Consider the following 25,688-nt stretch of genomic DNA (forward strand, 5'->3'; position numbering starts at 1 on the left):
GCTTATTTTCTCTTTTATGTAAAAGTTGATCAATTGATACCATGAAGCACCTGAGGCTCAGACAAAACTGTTCCATACCCCCGCCTTTGAAGCTCGAGGAAAAACAAAGAGATTAAATCAAAAAGACCTGCCGGTGAGATAGCAGACAAACAACCCATCTGATCTCCTCTCTGCGGGAAGGTATCAAAGGGGAGAGTTGATATACGCGCGCGGACGGCCCAATGGTGGCGCTGCCCGTTTGCTTGTCACGCGTTCTGATTGATTTCTTCGTTCTTCATTATACTGGAATATAACAGTAAATCATTTAGAGACTACAAAAGCGGAGAGAGTTTCTATTTCTGCTGAGTTATGAACTCCGGCCACTTTAAAGCTGAGGTGAAGAGATTAATTTCTGTCTGCCGGGGCTATACGACGCACGTGCTACGACACACGACACGCAAGACTGATAATGAAGCCGTTTGCTAAATATGGATCGCTATTTGCATGCAGACAAATGGGAACTGCATGGAGAAGTCATCAACAAAGACGGTCTTTGAGAGCCCCTAGCCAGCAGGTGTTATACATCATATTTAAATGAACGCGTAAAGTCTGGAAAACGTAGCCTTTTCCGAGAATGCGGTTACACTGAAATATAGAACTCAAACCTTACCACGAGAATGATCTAAAATAAACGACCTGCTTAAATCGTGAGTAAAGTAGAGGTATTAAGAGGTCGCTCGACGTTCAGAAAGAGTTTACTTGAGGTCTGCTGTGCCATTTTTTTTCAGACGACGGTCTGAAAAGGAGCAACACAATGACCGATGATTAAAATTAAGTTTTAAGAAGATATGAGCATTTGCGACTAGAGGAAAACACCCTCAGGTAAACTCTGCAGGGTCATGAAAACAAAATTCCCTACTTGGTGCACTGAAAATACACATCTATGAGGAAACAACATTTTACAACATCTAGTGGAGCAAATGATATGGACAACACTAATGCTTTAAAAAATAAACCATGCCTGTCATGATATTTTAATAATCGTAAATCTGTACTCAGAATGTAGGAATGAATAAACAAATCTTCTAATAAAAACAAAGTCTACTTTGTTCCTGCACATTCACACAGAGGAGACACTAATCAGTCTCGAGTATGGATCTAGGCAATGTGTCAGAAATCCTACTGTGGACTAAAACTGTTATTTTTATGGCTGGCCCAGCCATACAAACCCAGTGGGGAGCATTAATAGGCTGCATCACAGGACCGTACCTGCATGCAGTTCACCAGCCAGCTGAGCTAGGAGCGCAGCTGAGAGTCACGTGGTTGTATGCCTTCCTTCATTCCTTGGAAAAAATACACATATTATGCTGGTGACTGTCATTTATTACATATCCCTAAGTCTTTTTTGTCTTACAATAAAAAAAACGGATTCGAGACTGATAACACCATAAAATAAACCAATATGCACATGTCCAAGACTATGAAAAAGACAAATACAAAAAAATAATAATCAGATGCGTTTCAGCACTGACGGAGGGAAAATAAAGTACTGGCCAAATCATAATCGTATGATACTGTATATGCACTTAACGTACCCTACCATGATGGGTCTGTACTGTACATTTATACTGTAGAAAGTCTTTCGGATGCGATCATCTGCGAAAAGAATAATAGCCTATCAAAAACAGGAAATGACTCAGTATGCCGTGAACGTTTTAGGCAGATTACGCCAAACCTCCGATACTTTATTGACATTTTGCTGTCTTTTCCCATGCTTTACTCCATGTCTGAATTCGCTGTTCGTACTTTTATGAGCTGTACATGGCCCACACAGCCAGATATGCTCATCTCATTCCTGAGTGCTCTTATTTCCTTTTCAGAAAACAAAACACTAGACATGTTCCTCTTTATCTCCGTCCTCCTTAAGCAGCCGTTCTTGCACTCATTCAGCTTATTCCAGAAATTATTCAACTTTTTTTTTTTTTTTTTTTTGAGTGACAGTAAGGACTTCTTTTGGCCCGGAGCGACGTCACGCCGGGCGGGAGATGAGTACATTTCTTCGTAAAGGCAAAAATACATTCTCGCTTGAAGGCTTCGGGGGGAAAGACTTTCAGTGTGTGCATAGCTGAAGATGATGTGTTTGACGCCTACCTGCAGCCGGTCAATCCGAAGTCACGCGCTGGCTGACTGGCGGAGGGTAACGCTCACATAAGGAACTGGTGTCAACGGAGCTTGAACATTTGAAAAGCTCAAATGGATATATTTTTTCACATAACGTTTTGGCTGTTTTGCTTTACTTTGCCGTGACTCCTGCCCGAGGTCTGGCTTCGTTCCATTCCCCCGCGGGCTGTACGGATCCTCACTGCCAGATTGAAATCGCTGTGCTATTGGAATTTGGGAGTTTTTAGTTGGGGCGTGCTTGTCACCTTCGGGACAGTTCTTCTGGTCTTTGGTGTTGGTAAGCGTCAAAGCTGACTGTATGGCAGAAAGATGTTACCTAGCTAATTTCGCCACGGATATTGCTGTCGATTCCACCAAGTTGTCGAAGTCAATAATGTGACCGAATACGACTTCATTGGACACCACGCAATTTTTTTTTTTTTTTTTTTTGGTGTACAAAATTGCACGAGACGTTCCATGGAAACTTCTGCATGACAGCCACAGAACTTAGCGGTATTCATCTTGCAATTATTTCATTTTTCTTCAGGAACCCACGCTCAGCAGGATGATTCTACTGTCTCGAACTCAGCTTGCCTTGTTTTTTATCCTCCTGTGCCCAGTGAACATTATCGGCTTGTGGTGGTAAGCTATCCAGCGACGCACATTTGACGTGTTAATTGCAATTTTCGACGCTAACGTTGGTAACAACTACGATTCGAATATGGTTTTAATTTTATTTTTTCAAAAGGAAACTGCTATACATCCAGTCATGTTGTCACTGTTCAAACAAAACTTTTTTGAAACTTTTATTATTTTATTATGGAGGTTGACGAAATAATTTTCGGACAAGAGTGTGTAATATATCACTTCCTCTACATTCGTGCCAAATGCACTAGGTCTTGATTTTACTGATATTTTGACATGGATTATTAGATTACAAGATTGCATTTTAAGAGCATGTACTATGATTGTACATCAAGAATTTGGCAGTAACATACATTAGCTTTTTTTCCCTGAAAACTGGAGAGTCCAATTATATATATATATATATATATATATATATATATATATATACACACACAAAGTAAACGTGATACATTTTATACATAATATGTGAGCTCCCAAAGGTGGGTACACATACCTCAAGGGGAATGCATGATTCCTTGGACAAAAAATATTTAAGATATTAATTGTTACAATATTTTGAGTAAATGTAAAAATGACTTGAACAAGCAAACACACTGTTTTACATTAACTGGACAGATCTTGAATGCATTGCATGCAGCTCACCTAAACTAAGCATAATTAGGATACAGACTTTACTATTATAGTATGGTAGACAAAACCCAGGTTGGTCAGCATTGAAGTACACCCATATTATTTCCCTTCCAATGCCATTTGGATTGTTTAACATTAATGGTTATTCATAAAAGGATAGCAATGACAATATTTTCATTTTCTCCTGGTGTTCTGCACCAGATGTCATGAGCAATACGGCTCAGATCTATTGCCTGATTGTGTCATAATTTAAATGCAGAATTTTCAATTAAAACTGATAACATCAAACGAAAGCTGCAGTAAAGCTTGGGGTTGGGGTGGGGGTTCTGTGGTGTCTTGTGGAGGTCTATGAAGAGTTAAGTTACAGCCTGTGGTAAAACCAATGAGACAGGAGGGGGTCAGTGTTGGAATTTCAGGTGGACCTCGAGGCAATGAATATATGTCATCATAAAACTATCCTCAATTCAGCATGCTGAAATTTATGAAGTTTAAAAGAAAAACCTTACCGACTCTGTAACTAATAAACAGACAAGAAGCCATTAACCCCCTGAATAAATGAGCATTGGTATCATAACTGCATATTTCCAAAAATGCCCCCCCCCCCCTCCCCTTCATTCCAACCCCCCCTCCAGCTCCTCTCAAAATCAAGGTCAGACCGTCGTGTTTGCTAAACAGCAAGTCCTCCTTTGATAGAGAAAGGAGGAGTCATTCCCCTAGCGCACACCTGGAGTTTGCGGAGAAAGCCGATCAGGACAAAGATGCTTTCATCGACGGGCCGAGCTGGCCCTCGCACACTTCCCTCAGCGCTGGGTTCCAAGGCTAAACTCTGTCTGATATGCGGGACGCTGTGCCATGCGTGCTGAGCATTTTAGAGGCGTTCCCAGGAACCGTACTGGCGCAACACGTCCTCCCGAGGGCCTCGGCGTCTCTCCGATCATCGGGGAAGGGGACTGACGCTCGCGGACCAAGGGGTGGTCACCTTCCTTGGTGTTACTGAAGACCCTCAGACGTGCTTGTGCGTACATCCTGAATTAGGCTGTTCTCTTCACCCTGTGTCCATACTGTACTGGTCACATGATGAATGGAAATTCATCCTAGGAGACGTATTAAATTTGACCACTGCGTGCTTGGTATTTAATTTAAAATTTCATGATTTGATTAAAGTAAGTGTTACAAGAACCGTCTGTCCCAAATAAGTAGTACGAGTTGGGCCATTGCTGAGATTAATTAAACAATTAATACATATGGACCACAAACAATATAAAACACTGGCTTATTTTTGTTTTTAAATAGCTCAACGTCAAGGGCAAAGGTATATATAGGTTCAACCCGTGCCTATATGATATCTCCTTGCTTATCTGTAGGATGAGACTGGATTTTTGGAAGCTGGTTAGTTTTCCAATCAGGGACAGCGAGATGGGAACAGATAATAATCAAACGGCTGGGTTTCGCCACAGAATGCGCATGCCGCGTTTCACCAGAAAACCATGTGGGTTGCTCTAATTTCCGCATGCTCCGATTTTGTTCACCGGGCGCGTCTTCCTCCCACTGTCCGTATCTATTTGGAAGCGAACGTGTGACGGACAGCGGCAGTGCATCAGTGTCCTGTTGCGCGGGGGCCTCGGTCATTTGATTCAGTGTCGAGTTCTAGCGAAGACTGTGCCGTGGCTTTAAGCCACCAACCGCAGAAGTGAACCCAAGTCACTCGCTCGCTTTCCAGCCCTGTCGTGACTGACTTCATATCCAGCATACTTTGGGGATTAAGGAGGATGAAATTCGCTCATTTCAAAGTGAATAAAGGACTTATCTATGGCCATTCTATTCGTGATGTAACCCGAGGTCCTCAGCAAGGCAGAGAGCCCAATGAAAAGCCTGTCCGCATTAGGAAGGAATGTTCGGAGAAATGATCCTTATCACGGTTTCCGTCCCTATTTTTGTCCTTTTTTTATCTTTCGGATTTTTCACGTGTGTATTGTCCCATAGGTTCCCGATTGCACGCGCAGCCTTACATCCTCAATTATACAGCGATTAGACATTATCTTTGGACTATCGTGTTCAGGAGCTTCACTTTTAGCGATAAAGAAATGCAAATAATGTCACCCACAGTAGAGGCAAATCAGTGGCGTGTATCTTTATTCATCTTTTTTTTAAGCCCCTGATACAGCTAGTCTTCCTTATCAAGGTGCATGTCAGGTGATGTGTTCTTCAAAGGGTCTCTCAGGTCATTGTGTGCTGTGACTAAAACACTGAATCGTCTTGACTGGGAGACAGCATATCTCCATATGCAGTACTTGGATTTAATCAAAGTTTGACTGACAAGTTTGTTAGCTTCTTCCTTCAAAATCACCAAAATGAAATTGTCAAACTGAAGGACAAATGTTGGCTAAATCAAAGCTACGTATATTGTTTAAACAACGCCATCTATATTTGCTCGTCCTAGTCAATTGCAACATGATTTACTGCCATTTCGATTTCTTAGCAGCAATATATTGATAGGCCTTCAGTTGTTAAAGGTTCAGAATTTGAAGAATTACTTGCATGTTCTCGATTGCTAAAATGGAGCTCAGTAAACATAACAGTACAATGTCTGGCCATATTTCACGTGATGTCAATGAATGATCATTGCAAATATTTCTGTCCTGACCTTTCCATAAGTTTTTTTTTTTTTTAAACTGTTCTAGCAATTTATTGGCCACACGGTGACGCTCGTCAGAGCATTAATGTCCCCTCGGGTATGGAAATCTTAATGGAAATTAATTTCTGACGATGGAAAATCGAGCACGAGCCCTGGTTGTTGCAGGAGTTACCTTTCCCTTTAACTGTGAAACATGATGTGGGGGGGAAAAAAAAGCTATCCAACATTGTCTGCATTTTTTTTTTTTTTTTTTTTGTACAAGTCTACACCTCCTGCTGTAAAACTCGGCTCCACTCTTTTTTTTAAATACGGCTCCAAGAGCCGCGAGTCTGGCAGACGTTTTCCCGCAGGTTTCGAGGCTGTGGCGCATGTGCGGATCGGCAGTTGCGAAGGCGCAGGGCGTCTGCCGCGCCGCGCGCTGTATCCGCGGCCTTTAATAACACTGGGGCGGTTCGAGCAGATTACTGTATGACCTACGCCGAGATGTTGTTGTGTCGACGGCCGTGGCGCGTTCCTCCTCGCGCGCCGTGTCCATGGAAACGCCGTCAATAAATCGTCAATATGTGGAAGAGGCCCGATAGAATCCAAAAGTTGTTAGGACCGTAGCCAGGGAAGCAGGGCTTGTTCTCATACCATCACTGAGGAGAAGTCACAGAGAGATGTTCTCATCGCAACTGTCAAGACTTTCAGTTACACCCACTGTCCCACTCAAGAGTTTCATGAGGTGCTGTGAAATGTAATCTGTTTGCATCAAATCAGCAATTATATTACTATGATTTGTATCCCCAAAACATGTCAAGTTTTCCTGTGTTAAAGAATAGTAGTAACTTTTGTTTGTTGAAATGTACACCTAAATGTCTTAACATGCCATTTTGGTTGAGTTTGGTTGTGTGCAGATTTGATAGCGGAGCACAACATTACATTTATGAATGTCTGCGGCCGCTCTTATTTAAAATGCGGCAGTAATTCATCTTTGGCGCTCAGCAAATCGGTAATCTGGATTAACGCATTGGTAATGGTGTTTTCACATTTACGGAATGCTTTCAGTATCAAACACGATTTGTTGTGAACTTGCAAGTGAATGCAGGTCTGTGTATCTGATGTACTTAAGAGTTTTAACCTTTTTAGTCATTATTCTGTATAACTCGTATATTCCCGTCTGCGTTTGTTATTCTGACTCTGTGATTCTCAGGCGGTTATGATTTACTATATTTAGCCCATCATTATATAAATGGTTCCAACTGAAAATGATTTCCTGATAGCAGTGGGAGGAGTCGTGTGGCTGAACCAGCTGTGTAATGCATTTCTTATCGTAAAAAGCGACGCTCCGTTTTCAGGCCTTCAGTCAAACTTTAAAAAAAAAAAACTAAGTAACAAACGACGCAGATAAACGCGTTATTAATCTGACGGATCCGCGGGTTTTGGGGCGGCGAGGCATTCCCGCAGCCACACTCCCTCGGCTCTCCTCCCGAAAAACAACCGACTTCGCGGATCACGTCGGCGGAGCCTCCCCCCCCCGTCGTCGGAACTCGCGGCTATTAAAACCGAAAGAACCGGCCGATGAGTGCCGTTCTCACATTACGTCACATAGTAACCGTCGGGGGGGAGAGCCGCAGAGCGCCCCGGGGCGATGGAGCTCGAACCCCGGGCTCCCATTTGAAGCTCGAATTATTGATTCGCCCGGCTGTAAACACGCATCCCTCAACACCTCGTGGGATACGCCGCTATCCACATCCTGGGCTTATAGCTCCCTTTGTGTAACTGTCTGCGTTCAGCCCGTGGACCTAATCGTTTTAGCAGCAGCTTCTTTCCCTGGGGGGCTGGGCCTACTATCTAAGCTCTGACAAAAGAAGAAGTGTGGCCTAAGGAACCGACTGCACTCACATGCACGTTGGACATACTGTATGTCCTTTTATCTAGCAGCAAGTGATGGTCGCTGATCTGTAGTGTTGATATCACCCGATATACATTGTTATTCATAGGATGAGATTTCTATTCCAAGTAATGTAAATCCGATCGGCTGTCCTGTAAATACCAAATACTTCATAGTGCAGTACTGCAGTATGCAGGGCCAGTCTACTTGATGGCGTGGTGCTACACGTGCTTTTTGTTTGCAGTAGTGTCTGACTGCGCACTGGAGCGTTATGAGCCCGCTAACGTGGCGTTGCGTTGCTCTCCGCAGGGCCGTGGGGAGCCCCTTGGTCATGGACCCCAACAGCATCTGCAGGAAGACCAAGCGGCTGGCGGGCAAGCAGGCTGAGCTGTGCCAGAGCCAGCCCGAGATCGTCACCGAGGTCGCCAAGGGCGCCAAGCTGGGCGTGCGAGAGTGCCAGTACCAGTTCCGCTTCCGCCGCTGGAACTGCACCAGCCAGAACAAGTACTTCGGCAAAATCCTGCAGCAAGGTGAGGACCCATCCCCCGCCGAAATGCTCTCACACAACGAAGGCCTATTACGCACTGCAATAACGCCACTCGCTGTCTACTCACACGCACTTACGTAAAGTAGGGACGTACGTTATTGCAATGCGTGGGTCTGTCAAATTAACCTGCCGCCTCATCATCCAAGGTACAATAGCAGCATCTTATCCAGGACCCGTGACCCTTTGGTTCAGAGTCCATTGCCCCAGCTACTACTCGTCTCTATGTTGATACATACCAAAGTCTCGATTCTGAACGCATCGGAGAACAAGGACAGCTGTTGTTTCTGCGGCAGACAGATTTACACTTGAGTGATCCTCTTCTGCATCGGATTGCACACTTAGAATTATCTCCTAAATTGCTTCTCGTAACCATCGATCCTCTATGTTTTCCAGCCCTTTGAAGTGACTAATAAAACAATATGGGCCCTGCTGCACTCTCATTTTTTTTGAAGATTCTCCGCACCCTAGTACATTACGGCCCGTAGAAACCAGCCTTTGTGATCACAATGGGTGTTCTGTGGCTTGAGCTGCAGGGTATTTTCCTACATTTGCCAAATTTATTGCTCTTTTTTGCCTCATATTCTGACTTAAGGTGCATAAATCCAAACAGCTCCGCTAAGAAGTCACAAAACACCACAAAAAACATAAGCCTAAAAAGATTTTGTGTTTTGCGATCCAAGAAATAAAAGACTCGCTCAGTTAAATCCTCTGCAAAAAGAGGAACTACTTACCACTTAGTCATGATTGCTTGTATTTCACATCATATCCAAGCCCCATTAGTCATGTTGAGGCCTGTAATCTTCTGTGGCAAACTTAAGAAGTCTGTGGGTACACTAACACAGTGATGTTTTCTCAGCGAAGAACATGGGTATTACACAGATACCTCTCAAATCTTGTGGTTATACAGTATACACTTGTTCCCGAACACTGAAAAGTTTTTTTTTTTTTTAACGATGTCCACCAGCAGAGGGCAGAACTCCAGTTTGCCAGTTTTGAGCGAGGTTCTGGATTCTGTGTGCTGCTGCAAGCGCATTCATTGTCCTCCTCCAGCCCTGTTTTGTGACGTTGGTTGCTGTGCGTCGTCGTGGCCAGGTAGGCCCAGAAAATCCCCAGTCGCATTCATTCCACCGGTCTGGTCTCTGTTCCTCACGAAGAGCGTGAGTAATGTTTACAGAAGTAGCTTCTCCCAACCATTTTCTTCACGGTGGAGCGGTGTTCACGTCAAGACAGGATTAAATAAGTGCATCTATCACTGCGTCTGGAACAAACCTGCGCGGGAACCGACAGAATCAAAGCAGGCGGCCTGATAAGGTGGAAGTGAGTCATGAGGTCCCCAAGAGACTCCGGCGATTTAAGTGCTCCTCCGGTTTTTTGAAGAGCCGCCGCCATTGTCAAGCCGTACCCGCCCCGCGCGTAATGAGCACGTGTCAGCCCCGGAGAGGGAGCGCCGCGGAGACGAGACCACTCTTCACGGTCGCGGAGGGCCTGCGCAAAGTGGCTTACGTTTTTTTTCTCCCTCTGCAAAAATATCTCGGGGCTATTTTCTTCCTCTTCTCTAACGTATAAACTGGGCCCCGGTGTTTTCTTGGCCTTGGAGAGAAGGTTCACTGTTCCTCCCGGCTGCTCAAGCACGTTGTCCCTGGGCTATAATGAAGCGATTTGGCATGCCCCCTGACGATACGTGGTTCTAATTAGAAAAATAATAACGATGCTTGGGCGCATGTCATTTCTCTTGGCCTCTCGGGAATGGTGTTTATTGACCATTTTTTGCAAATAACTCTGTTTCTCTGTCAGTTATTTCCTCGTATGCCTTGCATGATGCCGGTTTGATATGTTGGAAACTGCAAAAAAAACGGAAGAACAACCATATACATGTTCAAGGCATTGCCAGGGAAATATGTGATGCTCACGCATGCTGAGCCATAGTGCGGAGGAAGCTTTGAGGTTTTCTTGGCACATGGCATTTAAAGAATTCCAGGCTGGCAAAAAAAAAAACGTGTAGGTGTCAGGTTGTTTTTTTGCGTCGGCACAGGGCATGTATTCAGATGTCCTGCATGATATCACGCTTCGGGTGATGTTTCTTAATTCCCAAAGTAATCAAATATCTGGGACGCATTTGCCCTGATGTTGCTCTACCACGCAAGGAGCTGTTGTCACAATAGCATGACTTGTAATTATCTGTGAACCGTTCGCGCCGCGAGAGGAACAAAATGGGCTCGGCACGGGGCTACGAACTCTCGCGAACCTCGCTCTCAGAAGCACCGACATACCTGAAAACAAAGCTGGGGGCAGCGCTGTGTGTGCGGCAGGCAGGCAGGCAGGCTGCCGTGTTGGGGCCTTCTCCGCTAGACTCGGGGAGTGTGGGCGAAACTCTGAGGCCGTATCAGGTAACGCGGTGCGGTCACAGGACAAACACTCCCCGCTTCCCCCTCCAGGCAGACGGCTGTGACAGGAATTAAGCCAATCATCTCTCTTGTTTCATCTGTATAATCCAATTACACACCTCCGCACATGCACAGAATGCGTTCCTTAAAGACCAGCCATTCAAGGGATAATTAAAGACCCCGCTTTCAGTTCATATTAATGATATTCTGCCTCCAACGCTTTCTTTTCCTCGCTGTTTTGTCCCCCCCCCCAGTGGTCATAAATTTTAATCACAATTCAAAGAGATCAACAGACGAGTCGCAGCGAAGCAATTAACCGATTATCTCCGTGGTGGTGTGACTTCAGTCACATAGATGTGTTTTTTTTCCATTTGGGAATGTATATCTTTCCAGGAGTAACAGAGTATGATGCATACTTTGGGATTACTGGCTGTGTCTCTATGTGTCTCCAGTTAATAAAATGGATTTCAGGTATGCAATAAGATATGCGCTGAGATTAATCTCTCCTGGACGGGAGCACATGGAGGCAAAGTAAATCAATCACAATTATTCACACCTGTCAGGCTGTGTCCAACGTGCAGGAGGGCCCCCTGTTTTCGTTTTTTTTTTTTTTTTTTTTAAACTTGTGTGCATGCATCATTGCCTTAAAGATTGAGTATTAAAAAAATATTTGCTAATTCTTGCAGAAGCCCCTTCTGGCATCAGCTACTCAATCAGACAGGCCTGGGCACAGGCCTCAGAACAAATGTGTTTGGAATTTGTATCCCGAAGGAGACTACAAAACGGAGCTGAAATCAAGAGATTTTAATACCCTTTCATAGCCCGTGTCACTCATTTATACGTGACGTTCATATGCATATACAGACATAAAATACACTCCTCGGGGGGAGACGGCAACATTCAGAATTCGCCAAGCACGCCCACGTAAGCATTAAGCAAATATTAAGTTAACCTTTTGCATACCTAAATGATTAAAATGGCCGACTTCTGTTTTCACAACGTATCCCTTTTCACTGTAACCTCGGCATGCAAAACGTATTACCCAGATAATGCATCTTATCTGTTCGTTTCACGCCGAATCAAAACAGCTTTTCCGTACACTTCTCTTTTAATTCAGACAAATGGATTTCAAGGCTCCATTCCGCTTTCACAGCGATTAGATAAAGGACAATCGTACGTGCTTCGGATATTACGAGAGGATTAAAAACTGCCTGAATGAAAAGCCAAAACAAAAGCTTCCCGCGTGTTTACATTACATTTAGCCACTCCAATATACTGTAATACCGTGTATTACTTTCTAAATATATCTGATGGGTCTTGCTTTTTGGTCAGTTGAATGTCCGTTAAGAGGCATTTGGAATGTTATATACGGTGTGCCTGTGCTTTGTGTAGGCAGGATAATGTGACCGTCTGGCATTGTAGCGGCGGAATGTGTGTTCTCCACGGCGGTGATGTTTTGCAGCCGGGCTCCGGCGCTTGTGGGTTTAACCGGCTGCGGCTGCGGGCCGCTCTTCCCTCAACGTTGTGGAATCCTCCGCGATTTTGATTAGTTCCACCCCGGGCCCACCTAGCAACTGTTTTCAATTCCGATCCCTTTCAGATCGTCACAGTCCGTAAACCCGCTCTCCAGCGCCTCCTCCCCTCTCTGCTACAGTAAAGCCCGCCTGTCAGCGAGAGGCTTTTCCCCGGGCCACGGGGGACCGCTCTCATAGCTGGCCTGGCAACAGCGGTGTCACTGCTGCAGTCCCGGCTCCGCTCTCCCGGGTATCGGTCCGGCCCAGCGGGGGAAATTCACCCTCAGCTAGACTGCACAACTTGGCCTCTGAGAGGGTACAGCAGAGCTATATTAGTGGGCACATGGCACAGATAAACTGCAAAGCTGAAACTATTAGCGAGGTAATGTGGACATACAATTTACCCAATTAACAATTCCGGTTTAGAGCTGCAGGTTGTCCACAGACTTCAGGTGAGAGCAGGGGGACACACATGCACACATACACACACACATGCATGCACACACACACACACACACACACACACAGAGCCACACACACACAGAAACATGCACGCACCCACACACACACACACACACACACAGCACTGCAGGGATATACCCCGGGTCGTGTGGACCGACAGCTGGTATTAATATCGCCGCGCTGGACTGAGACCCCGTCGCAGGGCTCCGCCTCTTTTCGCTGTGTTTAATCAGCCCCACCCACCGAATCGCACAGTATGGACCTGGCAGCACGCAGAGCGGTGACTGTACGCTCTCAGCCCCTCCCCCGCAGAATCACCGAATCGCACAGTATGGACCTGGCAGCACGCAGAGCGGTGACTGTACGCTCTCAGCCCCTCCCCCCCCGCAGAATCAGCCCTTCACTCACACTTAACTATCAACAAACTACCAACAGCTCATTCTTCTCCTTCCTCTACCCATCCACTGCTCTTGGGGTGAGGTGTTTATATTTCTGTGAGAACAGACTGTTATAATACCTGGATTTTCAGACCAATTAAAATGAGGAAGTATCTGATATGACTGGATTATTATGGTAATTATGGTGCTGTTAACACAGCAGTACAACAGTGAATGTGCTGGATATATAGATTGTGGAACGAGCAGCAGGCGGCTCTGCTGTTTGGAATGTGCTGGGCGCTGAGCCTGAGTTACAGCAGGGAGGGCTGTGCTGCTAGGCAGCGTCAGTAACGCTAGCCGCAGCGCAGCGGTCAGTGAGCCTGAGCTAAGCAGGGAGGGCTGTGCTGCTAGGCAGCGTCAGTAACGCTAGCCGTAGCGCAGCGGTCAGTGAGCCTGAGCTAAGCAGGGAGGGCTGTGATGCTAGGAAGCTTCAGTATCGTTAGCCGCAGGGTAGCCGCAGGGCAGCGGTCAGTGAGCCTGAGCTAAGCAGGGAGGGCTGTGATGCTAGGAAGCTTCAGTATCGTTAGCCGCAGGGCAGCGGTCAGTGTACAGCAACCGGGTACCTCCTCCCCTCCCACTGACGCCTTCTACCGCGCTTTCCGTCCCACAGACATCCGGGAGACGGCGTTCGTGTACGCCATCACGGCGGCGGGCGTGACGCACGCGGTGACCCAGGCGTGCAGCATGGGCGAGCTGCTGCAGTGCGGGTGCGAGGCCACCCGCAGCCGGGCCCCGCCCAAGCCCACCACGGGCACCGGGACCGAGAGCGTCAAGTGGGAGTGGGGCGGCTGCGGGGACGACGTGGAGTTCGGCTACGAGAAGTCCAAGCAGTTCATGGACGCCAAGAGGAAAAAGGGGAAGAGCGACATCAGGACGTTGATCGACCTCCACAACAACGAAGCCGGAAGACTGGTACAGTAACCCATACCTTACCCATAGCCATACCTACTGTATTAGTGTAAAGTACACTGCAGCCAGTGTAGGGATTCTTCAATTACAGGCCTGTGTAAAGGAACATGTACTGAAGGGATGCATAATAATACTGGGGAGGTATCTGTATCGGCAGATAATACCTTAAAGCCAGTATAATGGGCTGATATGATGACACAACATGCATCTGCAACATATCAGTATCTGCTAGTATGGCCTGTCAAATGTCTGTTATCGATATCGAACCCCTAGTTCAAAGGGACAGTTTACGTTCTAAATATATCTGATGGGTCCTGATGGGAACCTTAATGCTTAGGACAAATGGCTTCCCAGGTGTTTCTGATTTGTCAGGTGTGCTCAATTGCTTCTTTAGTGCAGGTATAAGAGAGCTTTCAGAATATAGTCTTGATTCCAGGCTTTTGATTGCATTTGGCGTCTGTTATTGGCGTTTGTCAGCATAAGGACCAGAGATTTGCCGGTGAAAGTCAAGGAAGTATGAGGCTGAGAAATATGAAAAAAACAAAGACATAGGCCAAACCTTAGGCTTACCAAAATAAGCTGTATGTAATATCATTAAGAAGAAAGAGAGCATTGCTGGGCTCAGTAATCGCAAAGTCATTGGTAGGCCAAGGAAGATTTAATTCTCTGCTGGTACTTCTTTCCTCACTTCATAAGCAGCAGAAGCTCTTCACTCCCGAACGCCAGGGAGGTGTGATTTAGCTGCAGCGGCCCTGGCCAAGGGGTAGCTACCGCACGGCCTGTTCTTGCATGCCTACAATTAGCCAAGCTACGTACGAACTGATATCGAAGCCACGACTACGTCCAACAACGAAACAGAAGTGAAATACAGCCGCCTTGCCCAACGTTATTTATTTGCTCCTGAATTTACGGACGAGGTGTTGCAATAGGTGAGGTTGAGAGGTCAAAGAAGGAAGGTGAACTTGCATGACACCTCATTTCCAAGACAACTAACCCCATTTTCAGGAGATCTGGGTTGTCTAAAGGTAGTTGGATGAAGGTGACTTGAGATTCTTGTCTTTTTTCATGCAAGTTGGATTGGCATAAGCAGGAACTATTTTCAGTACTGTCGATTTTGTTGCTGCTCTGAGGCACTTGCATGTGTAGTACTGTTGATACAGGCAGCCGTGCCACTTATCTCTCAGTTCAAGCTGAAAATTAGATAAAATTTACTTTAAATAAATAATAAAAATATATACACATACAACCTATGTTTAAATATCACCATACAATCTGGTTACTTGAAGTGTATTTAGCTTTAAACCATAAACCCACTAACTACAAAGCTAGCAGGTCTTCAGAAACTTCTGTTAGCATCTAAATATGTTTAATCACACACAAAAAGTATCTGGGCCTATCAAATGCATACTCTATAATTGAAATAATATACAAATTCCAGAAAGTAAACACATATGTATTTTAACATACACAAATAGAACAAAAAAAAAATCCACAACAGTGTAGTCAAAGAGCTAATGAAATGTGGTGTAAATTGGGTCCAGACATGCAGAAGGACACCTGCTGGTGCGGAGGTTAAATATCAACATGTACTGTAATTTATGACGTACATTGGCTTGGCCCCACTTAACCATTTAAAATAGTTTTTTGGATGTTTATGGTATACAGCATATACTGTATTAAAGAGGGTTAAGAGTAGTACTATTCATGTAAGTATTATTAAAAATACTATCAATATATACGAGAAAAATAACTAAATATTGAATATAACAATATTGATTTAAATTTTACATTATACAGTTTTTGTTTCTCAAGTATACATGCAGTCTGGTGTTTTTGCAGACTTAGCACACCATTGGGGGGGGGGGGGGGGGAGGTTTTGAAAACACTTGTGTGACTCACCGATGCGTTTGCATAACTTTTTCATGTACTGTACAGCCGGTGTTTCATTCCCCCCGCGCTGATCTGCTCAGATCGTCAGGCCCGAGCGACCAGATAAGACGAATCAAAAGCAGCTGTGTGGCTGCGGGACCTCGGAGACGGTGTGAATTACGCACGCCGGCCAGGAGCGCCGTTCGCACGGCCACCGAAAACGAGCCCTTCTCATGTGACCCGTCCGTCGCGTCAGAGCCTTTTCCGTTGTCGAACGCACGCGCGTGGGCCGAGAAACGCTGCTGTCGACCTCCAGGTCCAGAAATTCCAAACAGATTTGTTGTGCGCAAGTCCTGTCTTTTCATTTCAAGCTGCTCAGGCATGTTTCATTTCTCAAGAACCATACCTTTGGAACAGGAACTGTATAAAAATATTGGCTTATTTGTTGCTACATTTTGAAGCTGCAGTGTGCATTTGCTGCTATTCTTAATTAAAGACACATAGTAACCATTCAGTACATTACATTACATTTATTTGGCAGACGCTTTTATCCAAAGTGACGTACAAAAAGTGCACACCGAAGGTCACTGGAACAACTACAAAACACAGGTCTGATAAGGTACAATGCCTGTTTTGTATAGTTATTCATAGCTATGAGCACATTAAAGTCCAGTTCACACACTGGACATTACTCTCTCCTAACCTATGCTAAGTCAGATGTGTAAGCGGTTGAACTCTCTTGTTTTGGGCGGTCTCGCGCCTCAGCAGCCCGGTGAAGGCTGGGGAATGTAGTCCTCTGTGGGGCCGTGCGCCTGAGCGGCGCTGGCAATCGCCCTTAATGCTAACAAACGGCCGCGCTCCCTCACCTGAGCTCGCCGCGCGTCTCCCTCGCTTCGCCGCGCGCAGAGACGCCCTCGTTCAGGGCGCGCTCTCTTCCCGACACGGGGTCAAACTGGAGAGCAGGTGTGTGACCCGGCGAGGGAGAAACGTCTCTCCTGGCGGATTAGTGACAGTTCTCAAACTGCAGGCATGTCCGTCTCTCTCACGATGAGAAAAACATGTAAAAAAGTCCCATTTCAGTTCTGGATGTTAAAGAGCTACTTTCCTTAAAGGAGCCAGGCAGGAGACATGCCATAAAGCATTAGCTTAGAAAGTCCGCAGATGTAAACTGAACTAAAAAAAGAACGTAGGGACTGCACATTTCTTACTCGGGGAAATCAGGTTTTATTATTAAAGAAGTATGAAAACAAACAATTGAGGGGGGAAAAAACCGTAGAGAAAAGTCGAGATAAAAAAAAAGCCTTTGTGCTTTCCCGTTTATTAGAAGAGATAAGTTGCAAATAAATGATAATTTATCTTTGGTTAATTATCGCCGGCGTTATCAAAACGATCTCGCCGTCCAGACCTGCGAGCTCTGGGACAGCCGGAGGCAAGAGCAGGGTGGAATTCCTTCGGTGCAGCGTCTGCCTTTATCTCACCAATCTGTCTTTGTGTCTAACTCGCAGGCGGTGAGGAATTATATGAGGACTGAATGTAAATGTCACGGGCTGTCTGGTTCCTGCACACTGAGGACCTGCTGGAAAAAGATGCCTCACTTTCGCGAGGTGGGCGACCGGCTGCTGGAGAGGTTCAACGGAGCCTTCAAGGTGATGGGGGGCAACGACGGCAAGACGCTCATCCCCGTGGGGCAGAACATCAAGCCGCCCGACCGGCAGGACCTGATCTACTCGGCCGAGTCGCCCGACTTCTGCCTGCCCAACCGCAAGACGGGCTCGCTGGGCACGCGCGGCCGCGTCTGCAACAGCACCGCCATGGACGTGAGCGGCTGCGACCTGCTCTGCTGCGAGCGCGGCTACAGGGACGAGACGCTGGTGTTCGAGGAGAACTGCCTCTGCAGGTTCCACTGGTGCTGCGTGGTGCAGTGCAAGAAGTGCTCCGTCAGGAAGGAGCTCAGCCTCTGCTTCTAGAACCCGACGGGAGAGACGGCTGGGGCTCCGCTTCTGGAACTCGACGGGAGAGACGGCTGGGGCTCAGCTTCTAGAACTCGACGGGAGAGACGGCTGGGGCTCAGCTTCTAGAACTCAAAGAAAGATCTAGCTGGGCTCAGCTTCTAGATATCTATGGAATAGATGGCTGGGGCTCAGCTTCTAGAAATCAATGGAAGTGATAGTTGGGGCTCAGCTTACAGAACTCAATGGAAGAGAGAGCTGAGGTTCAGCTTCTAGAACTCAATGGAAGTAATAGTTGGGGCTCAGCTTCTAGAACTCAATGGAAGAGAGAGCTGAGGTTCAGCTTCTAGAACTCAGTGGAACAGACAGCTGGGGTTCAGCTTCTAAAACTGAATGGAAGAGAAAGCTGGACCTCAAATTCTAGAACTCTCTCGGACAGAGAGGTGTATCTCTTCTTTTCAAATATTTAGAATAAATAGCTTGGTCTCAGCTTTTATAATTTTCCCAGTCAGAGAGTTGGGTCTCAGTTTCTAGAACTGTTTAAAATTGAGACCTGGGCCTCCGCTTCTAGACCTCCACGAGCAAAAGCTGAGACAGAGCCATTAATCAGGGAGACAAAGTGCTCTGCATTCCTTCCTGGTTCCGCTATAGGCCTTTAATCACTTTTGAAGCTGTTGATTAGTCAAGGAGATAGAACTTCCTTGGCAGACTTTTCAGCGTAATGTGTAAACAGTTTGATATCTCGGTACCATAAAGAATCTTGCCGTTTCGGTCCGTGGAGCTGCACAGATCGGAAAGCTCACTGCTCCTGGAGCTCTGGAACAGAGTGGCTGCTTTCTAGAGCTGCTGAGCGGGACCCTGTGCCTGGCACTTTGAAAGCCTTCCTGTTATGGGGTAAAGTAAATAAGCGCGCCACTGTGCTTTGTTCCCGCAAAACAGGGGTGTTACTTTGTTGACATGATCACGGACATGGTTTATGGGGTAGAACATCCTTTTTCATTGTTGATCAAGGCATTCCAGCACACAAAATGTGAGAGTCAAAAGGGAAAGAGTTCTCTCCTGAGGGGAAAGTGTGCCTTCGCTGTGGCGATCTTAAACCAACACAGAGGTCCACGGCTTTGATCGCAGATGTGTACTGTTTTATTTATAGTTTCATCGCAAAAAAACTACTTATATAGTAGTGATAACATGACGAATGTCCCTGCAATCTTTCTCAAAAGCACTTTGACTAGGGCTCTGTAAACAATGAAAATCTTTGTAGTAATATGTACACACTAGTTTTTTTGGGTTTTTTTTTCTTTACAGTAAAACATCATTTTGTGAATGGAAATAAGGATTTAAAAACCATATCTGAATACGTGTTTCTGTTTGAGTTATCAAAACAATATCATAGTCCTTTTAGTTTTCAGTCATTTCATATATGGGACCCTTCTTATGCACTTTTGATGAAACATTTTGTTTTTCCGTATATATATTCTTTTTTTATGCTGAATGGTTGCTCTCTTCTAATAACACTGCCTTATGCTGAAGCTACGGGGTCATTGGAGTTGTCTATTTAAACAGTCAGTTCACTGAAGCCATAATATTGGGCATGTTGCCATTATTTTCTTAGCTGGATAACACCCACTTTCCCCTATCCATTTTTGAGTGTTCTAATACTTCCACATGAGTGCATACTTGAAAGATCTTTTTTCAGTTGTTTGTGAAAAAAACAAAGGCCTTCGTCTTCCCTGTCATGAGTTAAGCTGATAGATCCAGTGTAAACCCTGTGAAATATTCATTTTCCCTTTTCAGATAAAAATGTGAAATGTAACAGAAGCCCATGGTGTGTGTCCATATCTACACACGGTACGAAAATAAGATATCACCTGAGTAGAGGCTGCCTTGACCAGCAGGTATCCACTGTACAATTAGAAATGGGTAAAGAACAATACTGGAAATTATAGGAAACTGTGACATAAATAGAATTTACTGCCATTTCAGAAGGCTTCAAAATGAAAGGGTTCCTTGCTGGAGGGAATATACAAGCAACAATATCTGCTCAAATTATAACCTAGCAGGCTGTTCTTCTAACATCAATTACAGGCTACTAAAATTACAATTTCATCACCTGAATACCGCCTTTTATATAAATAATAGGACATTTTTCAATAAAACCATCTTTAAAGAAAGTACAGGGTTTCCAGCCTGTCAGTTGTAATATATACCATGTTGCATTTGCCACCTTAGTGGTAATGTCAAAAACTACAGTATATACAATATAATCTTACATCCTGTATCATCTCCAACTGGTGGATATGAATACTGACAGAGCTATATTTCTCAAGGCTGTGCAAACATTGAACAGGTTACAATATGATCCTGTATCTGAACACTATACTGTATACAACAAGGCAGTGAATTACATTTGCAGATACTCGTTTAACGTAATTGGAATGATTTCATGCTTTTCTTTTCTTTTTTTATTGGAAGCAGGACATTGAAATGCCTTGAAACAGCAGTCATTTTGTTTGGATTTGTACATGCTGTGCAATTTGAGGATACATTTGAACACTTTTGCAAAGCTGCAGAGCCGAGATCGCATAAGCACAGAATATGGATAAAAATGCTCAGTGAAAAACTGTGATATTTAATATAAATGTTCTATTATTTTATAATAATCATAGGCTGTATGCTCTTTCAGTGCCCCACTATATTGTAGAAATGGAAATAAAACTGACAGTCTGAGTTTTTCAGATTAACATAAAACTTCAAATAAAAACAATGTTAAATGTGTCTGGTTTTAGTACTGTACATAATTGGATATTTGGAACTGTCTGAAGGTTGCCTGTGCATAGGTATATTCCAATATTCTTTCTGTCACCTACATCAGTGAGAATTCTTATATATCTGAATATTTTTGTATTGTGATTCTTATTTTTAATGGAGCAGAAACCTTTCAGTTCTCTTCTCAGATGTATCTGCAGTACTTTTGTTGATGCTGTTTATTTCTGTGTAGAAAACAAATCACTTTTCTTTCCTTGAACATTGAACGTGGCAGGTGTTGAGTTACTGGCTACAACTTTTCCCTCAGTTTCATGTTGTTGTTGTTGTTATTATTATTATTATTATTATTATTATTAACTTTAACTGTTTTGCACTAAGCCGATCATCTCAGTACAAGGACACAAAATAAAGTTCCCCCCCCCCCCCCCCAGTTGTATATGCAGTTGGAAAAGGCTCCATCGGTATTACGCTGAGCCTTGCAAGTCGGAGCAAGTTAATATTTTCCAGGAATTCGGAGTGTGGAGCCAGTGGTTGTTGAAGACGAGAGGTGGGCTGCAGACGAGGGGGGGGGGAAAAACCGCCAGGAGCGCTCTCCCCGTCCCGCGTCTCCCCGAAACGAGACCAGCGCCGCCGCGGACGGGGGGGTCAGGGGGATGGCGGGGGGGGGGTTTACGGGAGCGCGTTACTCCGGCTCTCGCCCGCGCTCGAGCGGCGGGGCGTGCTCCTCCAAGCGTCGGGGCGTGCTCCTCCGCGCGCTCCTCCCGCGCGCACCGCCTGAGGAATGCGGAGTGTGTCTGTCTCTGCCCGCCGTTTGCGCAAAACCCCGCGCGGCCCTGATGAAGGGCTGCCATTGTGAGCGGATATCTGTCGAGACACAGACGCTCGTTTCCTTGGATCAATCGAGCCAAAAGGAATCCCTGTGTAGCGTTCTGTCATAAGAGAGATGCAGGGAAACTCAACGCAGACCCTCCATTCGGAGCCTAGGAATCGTCCCTAAGTGCTAATTGTGAGGAATATCTGCTATTAGCATTGTAATCAACTGCATTATCACAAAAGTTTAAACATTTAAGAGTATTAAGCGTAGACAAAAATTGGACATTAAACAGGGGCACCTTTAAGCTGGAACAGACTCCTTCCCCAGAGTACAAACCAAACTCACATTGTCTTTCTTGTCCTTGAGACGACCTTGTCTTTGGGCTCTGTGAGGAAAGGAAAACTCACCCTGAAGCATTAACAACGAGGCTCACCAGCCTGGCTCAATCACAGACGAAACGCCACAGACAGAAATACAGAGTGAGCGATACAGGGGACGGGGGGGACTGCCACAAGTAACCCAGCACCACAATGTACACCCAGCACTGACAACCGCTCTTTATCTTAACTGAAGTGCTTACTCTGGGTAAATCTCTTCATAAAGTTCGACCTGGATCTAATCCATCTCCGGAGATAATGATTTTCTAACGTGGGCGATTTTTTATCAACAGTTTTTAATTACAAGTTGCAGAATGTTAACCTTTTTACTGTATTTAAAAGGTTGAGACAAGGCATGGATAAGTCGATGTGACCTGTCGTGGACAGACACTTGGCAGCAGTGTGGTATGATGAAAGGGGTGAATGGCAAATGATTTGGTAAATAGCACGACCTGGTCTCACAACCCATTCATATCTGTTCTACAAATTTCCAGCACTCTAAAAGTCTTACATAGCCTGTGAATGTGGGACTCACTTGATGAGTTTCTTCGAATAAATACAAACCAGAACGAAAATCAACTATTTTTCTTTCACAGCTGAAACAATATAAGTAAGCCAACAATATTGTATTTCTAACATAACTTTTCGTAATTGCAATTAAATGCTAAATGACGTATCATGCTGAAGTCTTTTTTTCTCTCCTTCACCCACGTGACGTGTTCCAATTGTTTTATGGTGCCACTATCTTAGGGAGCTGCCCAGCTACATCCCACATAGCTAGCTTCGTAACTAGCTAGCTACGCCCCATTTGGAGCAGTGCATAGACTGCATAAGATTAATAATGGATTTAGCTCAAGAGCTAGCCATCAGTGTGTGTAGTTTTCAATTCTTTTGAAACAGAAACATGAGAGAACTGTGAAGATGTCTAATTTAAGAAGGAACAATGTCCCCATTGACATTCCCAAAGAACTGCAATTCCCACAATTGGGCTGTCTATATGAACAGGTTTGGTTCTTTCAATGGAAACTGTTTTAAAACCATTGTTTTAGGAACAGGGGATTGCTCATACAAAAAGGTGAAAAGTGAAATGAATGTTTAGTTTTTGTTGTTAGCTTAAGCCAAAACAATCGCTCAAGAATGGCACACAGCGGATATAGAATGGTAATTATAACATTTGCACAGATACATATATATAGCCTATTTATTGACTGGATTTTTGCCAATTCATACCACTGTATTTAGTTTTTGTGTTTAAACAGTATGTTTATATGCATCAGCATTATATGAAACAATGTTGCCCCCATTCACAGTAAAATATGCCTGGTCATTCTACAAGGCGTGTGTCACTTCCAACACCTTATTCATGAAGCTGTAACCCACATAAACTTGTTCTTCTCCAGCCTCAACCAACCCCTTTCCCCATCTCCCACTCCTCTCACTGCAGACAGCTTCGTAACCTACTGTGACATGAAAGTAGCAGACATCTGCAGCTCCTTCATTCAGCGCTGTCTTCTAGCCTCCTCCCCATTGATGCCCATCCCAGCCTATCCTCTCTCTCTCGCTCTCTGTATTCTCTCCCTTTACAGATGCTGTTGTCTCAGGACCTCTGCTGGCTCACCAACCGACCACCTATTCACTAGACCCAATTGATATCACTTAAATGTTTCTCTCCTTCAGCCGCTCTGACACACAGGCCTACTCACGCACGTCAGCCTGCCTGGTGATATTTCATCCTGGATGAACAGGTGACACCTAAAGCTTAATCTGGCCCAAACTGAGCTGCTGTACATCCCTACCAAGTCTGCTCTCCCCCATTACCCTCTGCATCGCCCTGGAAAACACTGCAGTGACTGCCGCTCAGACTGCCAAGAACTTCAGCGGGACGCCCAAGAGCAACCTCACCTTTGTTGAGAACATAGCATCGGTGAACCAGGCCTACTGATCCCTCCTTTGTAACACCTGAAGAAGCTGCCCTTTTTTTTACCACCTACTCCACTCAGCTCATGGTCTAGGCCCTGGTGCTCTCCCATCTGGAGTACTGCAACGCTCTCCTCCCTAGTCTCCCACCCTGTGCTATCATATTACATAAATCTTGCTTTTTGGTATAGCATTTAGGAGTATGTTAACAGTGATTGATGTATCAACACTAGCCATTTTACTAATGTTACTGTATTGCTTAGCCTTATACTATTTTTATTGTCAGAATATCATTGGTTATTATTACTGCAATGCACTCTTTTCATATGTTCTTCTGTTGTGTTATGACTCTTGTAGGCAACTCTGATGCAATACATTAGATTCCAGTACTTATGGTCACATAGATAACAATTCTGTCCAATCAGGGACAAGATTGCTGGTACCCTTTCCGGTTTATGTGAAATGTTGATTTGTTTCTGTTCTTCCTTTTTTCACATTTGTTGCTTTGTTTTGACAAATGCTGGGTTTTACTTTTTTCTGTTGTTTTCTCAGCTGCAAATGTTTTTGTGACATATTGTGTTTTTTGATTTATTTCGTTTTGTGAAATGTTATAGTGTCTTCTATATTGTAATTGTGTTTTGTGAAATTACATTACAGTTTTAGATTTGATATTTTATTGTGTTTCTAAGCTGTTGTGACTTTTGAGTTGTTAGTTTGCTCTATGAATTGTTTTTTTTTTTTTTTTCTGATTTGTTAATTTGTCTTTCCCATCTCAGCCACCTTAGTTCTCTCATGGCATATCTTTCTAAAGAACTGAAAACTACATGCTCTGATGGCTAGCTCAGAAGCTAAACCCATTATTAATCGGATGCAGTCTATGCACTGATCTGAATGGGGCCTAGCTAGCTAGTTATAAAAATAGTTGTATTGTAAGACAATTTTGCAATTTTGACACATCATATGGGATACAGATAGCCACTCGCACTGATAAAGGAGAGGTGAAAAGCATGATGCATCATAATGCATTAAATTGCAATCACGAAATGTGAAAGGTTTTCTATAAATTTATTTTGGAAATATAACAGAGTCGGCTTACCTCATAGTTTCACTAGTGAAAAAAAATGGTGGAGTTTCATTTTGGTTTGTATTGATTGGGAGAAACTAGTCAAGTGAGGTGATGTGAGGAGTCCCTCATTCATTGAATATTGACTAATTTAAGGGTGCTGGAAATATTGCACTGATAGGATTGGGTTTGAGACCAGGTTCAGTAACAAAATTACCTGTACCATTTCTTCCTATAAATGTGTACTTAAACAACACCACGGGTGCATATGTTTTCATTCATTTGATCTTTATCACCGAAATTAAGAACATGCGGTTGAAAAACATAACTATTACCTGCTTTATTTTTAATTGGAGAGCTTCAAAATGCTTTTTTTTAAGATTCAGAAGCCCTGCAAGACTAGGTCATTAAAAAGTCAAGTTTGTGTGTGCTTTAAACTGAAATTCTCAAAACACTAGTCAGGTTATATCCCCATTTCATTGTCCCGTTGTCTTGTTTCCAAGCAGCATTTTGTTTATGCCTATGATATTCGATTAAACTGTTTTCTGTGGAATCAGCCAAGCCCTGCCTGAAATGCAACGCTTCCAATCTCACCACAAGATGGGGCTGTTTGAACAGTGTGCATTCATTGTTTGTTTCCAAACAGGTCACTGAAGAAACCTGTCATTGGGCAACTATGGCAAAGTGAAACACGGATCATATGGGCTCCTGCCTCTGGTTCTTCTTCTCTCTAGTTTGAAACCATCCCTAGATTA

The 25,688-nt window shown here is 44.4% G+C and overlaps 2 protein-coding genes across 2 annotated transcripts in view; one reads left to right on the top strand and one right to left on the bottom strand.

Moving 5' to 3' along the window:
• The window catches only part of LOC135241169 (protein FEV-like), a 270,601-nt gene that overhangs the window by 152,361 nt on the left and 92,552 nt on the right, over positions 1-25,688 (bottom strand). The gene's annotated exons all lie outside the window — the stretch shown is intronic.
• LOC135241166 (protein Wnt-6-like) lies at positions 1,870-21,330 on the top strand. The gene is made up of 4 exons (XM_064311326.1): positions 1,870-2,781; positions 8,235-8,455; positions 13,880-14,181; positions 17,553-21,330. The coding sequence occupies exons 1-4, from the start codon at positions 2,705-2,707 to the stop codon at positions 18,012-18,014; spliced, it is 1,062 nt and encodes a 353-aa protein (XP_064167396.1). The 5' UTR covers positions 1,870-2,704; the 3' UTR covers positions 18,015-21,330.

This window comes from Anguilla rostrata, chromosome 15 (genome assembly GCF_018555375.3).
Source record: "Anguilla rostrata isolate EN2019 chromosome 15, ASM1855537v3, whole genome shotgun sequence".
Taxonomy (NCBI): domain Eukaryota; kingdom Metazoa; phylum Chordata; class Actinopteri; order Anguilliformes; family Anguillidae; genus Anguilla; species Anguilla rostrata.